The sequence below is a fragment of the Colobus angolensis genome, unplaced genomic scaffold, assembly GCF_000951035.1.
Source record: "Colobus angolensis palliatus isolate OR3802 unplaced genomic scaffold, Cang.pa_1.0 Scaffold169, whole genome shotgun sequence".
NCBI lineage: Eukaryota > Metazoa > Chordata > Mammalia > Primates > Cercopithecidae > Colobus > Colobus angolensis.
The window spans coordinates 1,256,021-1,259,721 of record NW_012114810.1 but is presented as its reverse complement, the minus strand read 5'-3'; the positions used below and the strand labels follow the sequence as shown (position 1 = coordinate 1,259,721).

Sequence of the window (3,701 nt, the reverse complement as noted above, 5' to 3'; positions counted from 1 at the left end):
AAAAAAAAAAAAAAAAAAGATTTTTGAGTTATCCTTTAGTTTGAACTCAACATGTGCTATTTCTTTTTATTACAGGGTATGTCTTTATGCCATAGACAAACATATAACTGCAGAACTGACAATATTTTGCGTTGTTTTTCTATATCTAATATGACCTATCAATTATGATTAGCCTATGAGATCCCTGAAAGCAAAAACTCTTTTTTTTTTTTTTTTTTTTGAGATGCAGTCTCGCTCTGTCGCCCAGGCTGGAGTGCAGTGGCACGATCTTGGCTCACTGCAACCACCATGCCCAGCTAATTGTAGTTTTAGTATTTTTAGTAGAGATGGGGTTTTGCCATGTCGGCCAGGCTGGTCTCCAACTCCTGATCTCAGGTGATCCGCCCACCTCGGCCTCCCAAAGTGTTGGGATTACAGGCGTGAGCCACCGCGCCCAGCCAGCAAAAACTCTTTCTTCCTCTCTTTATATCTCACTCATCAGAGCCCAGCATGGTACATGATAGGTAGCAATTTAATTTCCTTGTGCTTACTTGGGTAAGATATGATGGTCGACAAGGATGAGGGTGAGTTGGCCAGCCTGGTGTAATGCATGGAGGTCAATCTCATCCCGAAAAATCAAGATACTCTCTGGAATATGAACCTTCTGAAGAAAGAAGACAATGTCACCTCGCAGAGGTAGCTCAGAACGTTTTATATTTAAAACTGGCACAAAGACTTCCTCGGCCTCAGTTGTCTAAATAGGAAAGTGAAAAGAAGGCATCACAATGTTTTACAATGACAGGAAAAAGTAACAAGACTATTGGGACCAAAAGAGACAGGTAAGTTACCACCTTTCTCAAAGCCACAAGTACCCAGTCTATAAAAATGAAAGGATGACTTTTGCCCTCCCTCCTTAGCGATAACATGAAGGTCAACAAGGTAACTCATGGTAAAGACCTGGTTCTAGATGCAATGCTGCAGAGAGGGAATAGTCCTCAAGAACTAACCTGGGCAGAGGAATACACACTAGATCACTGATACCTATAAGGAACTCAGTAATAAACTGTTTGAATATCGCTGTATGGTTTAAAAATCCCCCGAAATACATTTACTCACTTTTTTTCTCACAGCAACACTGCAAAATATCATTTTAGATTTTATAGATGGTGGCATGAGACTCAGCAAAGTTAAGGGATTTAAATTTACCCAATGCTGAATGCTGGTAAGTGGCAGAGCTGGGTCTTGAATCCAGATCTTTTTATTCTAAGGGACTCAGATCCTAGGTACTACTTTGTTTTACTCACCTTTGCTAGGTAAAAAGCCAGGGCGAGAGCAGACACCATGGAGTCCAAATCACAGGCTTCATTTCCCAGCACAACATGTAGAGGTCGGGACTCCTGGAGAGGAAGGAAAATGGGAAACTAACAAAAGTATCTCTATCCATTTCCACTTACTTTTTTTTTTTTTTTTTTATTTTAACATCTATATATTTTTTTGAGACAGGTCTCATTCTGTCGCCCAGGCTAGAATGCAGTAGCGTGATCACAGCTCACTGCAGCCTCAACCTCCTGCTAGGCTCAATCGATCCTCCTGCGTAGCTGGAACTACAGGAAAGCGCCACCATGCCCGGCTAATTTTTTGTATTTTTTGTAGAGATGGGATTTTGCCATGTTGCACAGACTGGTCTCAAATTCCTGGGCTCAAGAGATCCACCCGCCTTGGCCTCCCAAAGTGCTGGGATAACAGGTGTGAGCCACTGTGCCTGGCCTCTCCATTTACCTTATACTCATATACGGCTTCACACACTTCCTCTCATTGATCTTCACAGAGGAGGTAGGTCAAATAATCTAATAGGTCCTCATTCCATAGACGGCATAAGTGTTTCAGCTAAGCTTATAGCATTCTACATATATCCAGTTTGTAGAAAAGTGTTCTTTCCTCCTATCTCCTTGAATGTTAACTTACAAAGCAGTAAATAAACTTCTGATTTCTTATCTTCTTTGGGCACTCAAATAGTCAAAAAAGGGGATTTGAGGTAGCTGATATATTAAAGGCATGCTCTTGGGCATATCAACCCTGGTTGATTATTTCTTCCCACTTTCATAATAGGGAAAAGAATGCTTACACTTCTATTTTTTTGGAGACAGAGTTTTGCTCGTTGCCCAGGCTGAAGCACAATGGTGTGATCTCGGCTCACTGCAACCTCTGCCTCTCAGGTTCTCATGCCTCAGCCTCACGAGTAGCTGGGATTACAGGAATGCGCCACCACACCCAGCTAATTTTGTATTTTTAGTAGAGACGGGGTTTCTCCATGTTGGTCAGGCTGGTCTCCAACTCCCGACCTCAGGTGATCTGCCCGCCTTGGCCTCCCAAAGTGTTGGGATTACAGGCGTGAGCTAGCACGCCCGGCCGGACGCTTACGCTTCTAAATCATGAGAACAGGTGAAGAGGCTTTGAGAATAAAGGTTAAGAGTAAGATCTAGTCCAAGGCTGCAAGTCCAAGGCCGGGCGTGGTGGCTGGCGCCTGTAATCCCAGCACTTTGAGAGGCCGAGGTGGGCGGATCATCTGAGGTTAGGAGTTTGAGACCAGCCTGCCCAATATGATGAAACCCCATCTCTACTAAAAATACAAAAATTAGCCAGGGTGGTGGTATGCGCCTGTAATGCTAGCTACTCAGGAGAATTGCTTCAACCCGGGAGACAGAGGTTGCAGTGAGCCAAGATCGTGCCTTTTGCATTCCAGCCTGGGCAACAAGAGCGAAACTCTGTCTCAAATAAATAAATAAAATAAAACATACTAAAACTAGAGTGCCCAAAATCGGGGTGACAGGGTCTTGGGTTTTGTTTTGTTTTTAAGCATTCATTGAATGTGCCAGACATTATTCTCATATTTTTTCAAGCATTAATCAATCATTTAATCGTTAACCCAATGAGGCAGGTACTTAGATCATTTCATTCCAGGTATAAGCTTTCTGCTGGGTAGAATGAGACCAGAAAGCCTATGGCTCAGCATAGGGCACAATACTTCTCTCTTACCAGCTTACTTTTTTTTTTTTTTTGCGACAGAGTCTTACTTTGTTGCCCAGGCTGGAGGGCAGTGGTGCTATCTTGGCTCACGGCAACCTCCACCTCCTGGGTTCAAGTGATTCTCCTGCACCAGCCTCCTGAGTAGCTAGGACTATAGGCATGCGCCATGATGCCTGGCTAATTTTTTTATTTTTGGTAGAGATGGGGTTTTGCCATGTTGGCCAGGCTGGTCTTGAACTCCTGACCTCCAGTGATCCACCCACCTTGGCCTCCCAAAGTGCTGGTGTGAGCCACCGTGCCCAGCCACCAGTTTACTTTTGAACTTCTATCTCAGCCTGGTTTTGAGAGAGGATGGGATGAAACAGACAAAATGAGACACACTAAATATAGCAGGGTTTCTCAAATTCAGCATGACTGGTATTTTGGACTAGATACTCCTTTTTCATTTTTGTAACTTTTACTTTTCAAGACAGTGTCTCATTCTGTAACCCAGGCTGGAGTGCATGGCACAACCATGGCTCACTGCAGACTCCACCTCCCAGACTCAGGTGATCCTCCCACCTCAGCCTCCTGAGTAGCTGGGACTACAGGCACCTGCCAGCATGCCCGACTAATTTTTTTTTTTTTTTTTTTTTGAGGCAGAGTCTCACTCTGTCGCCCAGACTGTAGTGCAGTGGCGTGATCTTGGCTCACTG

At 44.1% G+C, this 3,701-nt stretch overlaps 1 protein-coding gene across 5 annotated transcripts in view; it reads right to left on the bottom strand.

Moving 5' to 3' along the window:
• The window catches only part of PRUNE (prune exopolyphosphatase), a 41,665-nt gene that overhangs the window by 30,750 nt on the left and 7,214 nt on the right, over window positions 1–3,701 (bottom strand). For 3 of the 5 annotated variants that reach the window (XM_011937818.1, XM_011937819.1, XM_011937823.1), the window contains exons 2-3: window positions 1,284–1,376; window positions 531–733 (exon numbers count right to left, since the gene is read on the bottom strand). In XM_011937818.1, coding sequence (XP_011793208.1) covers window positions 531–733; window positions 1,284–1,376 — 296 coding nt within the window. Of the gene's footprint in view, window positions 1–530; window positions 734–1,269; window positions 1,377–3,701 lie in introns of all 5 variants that reach the window. The other 2 variants (XM_011937822.1, XM_011937821.1) reach the window with 2 other exon arrangements.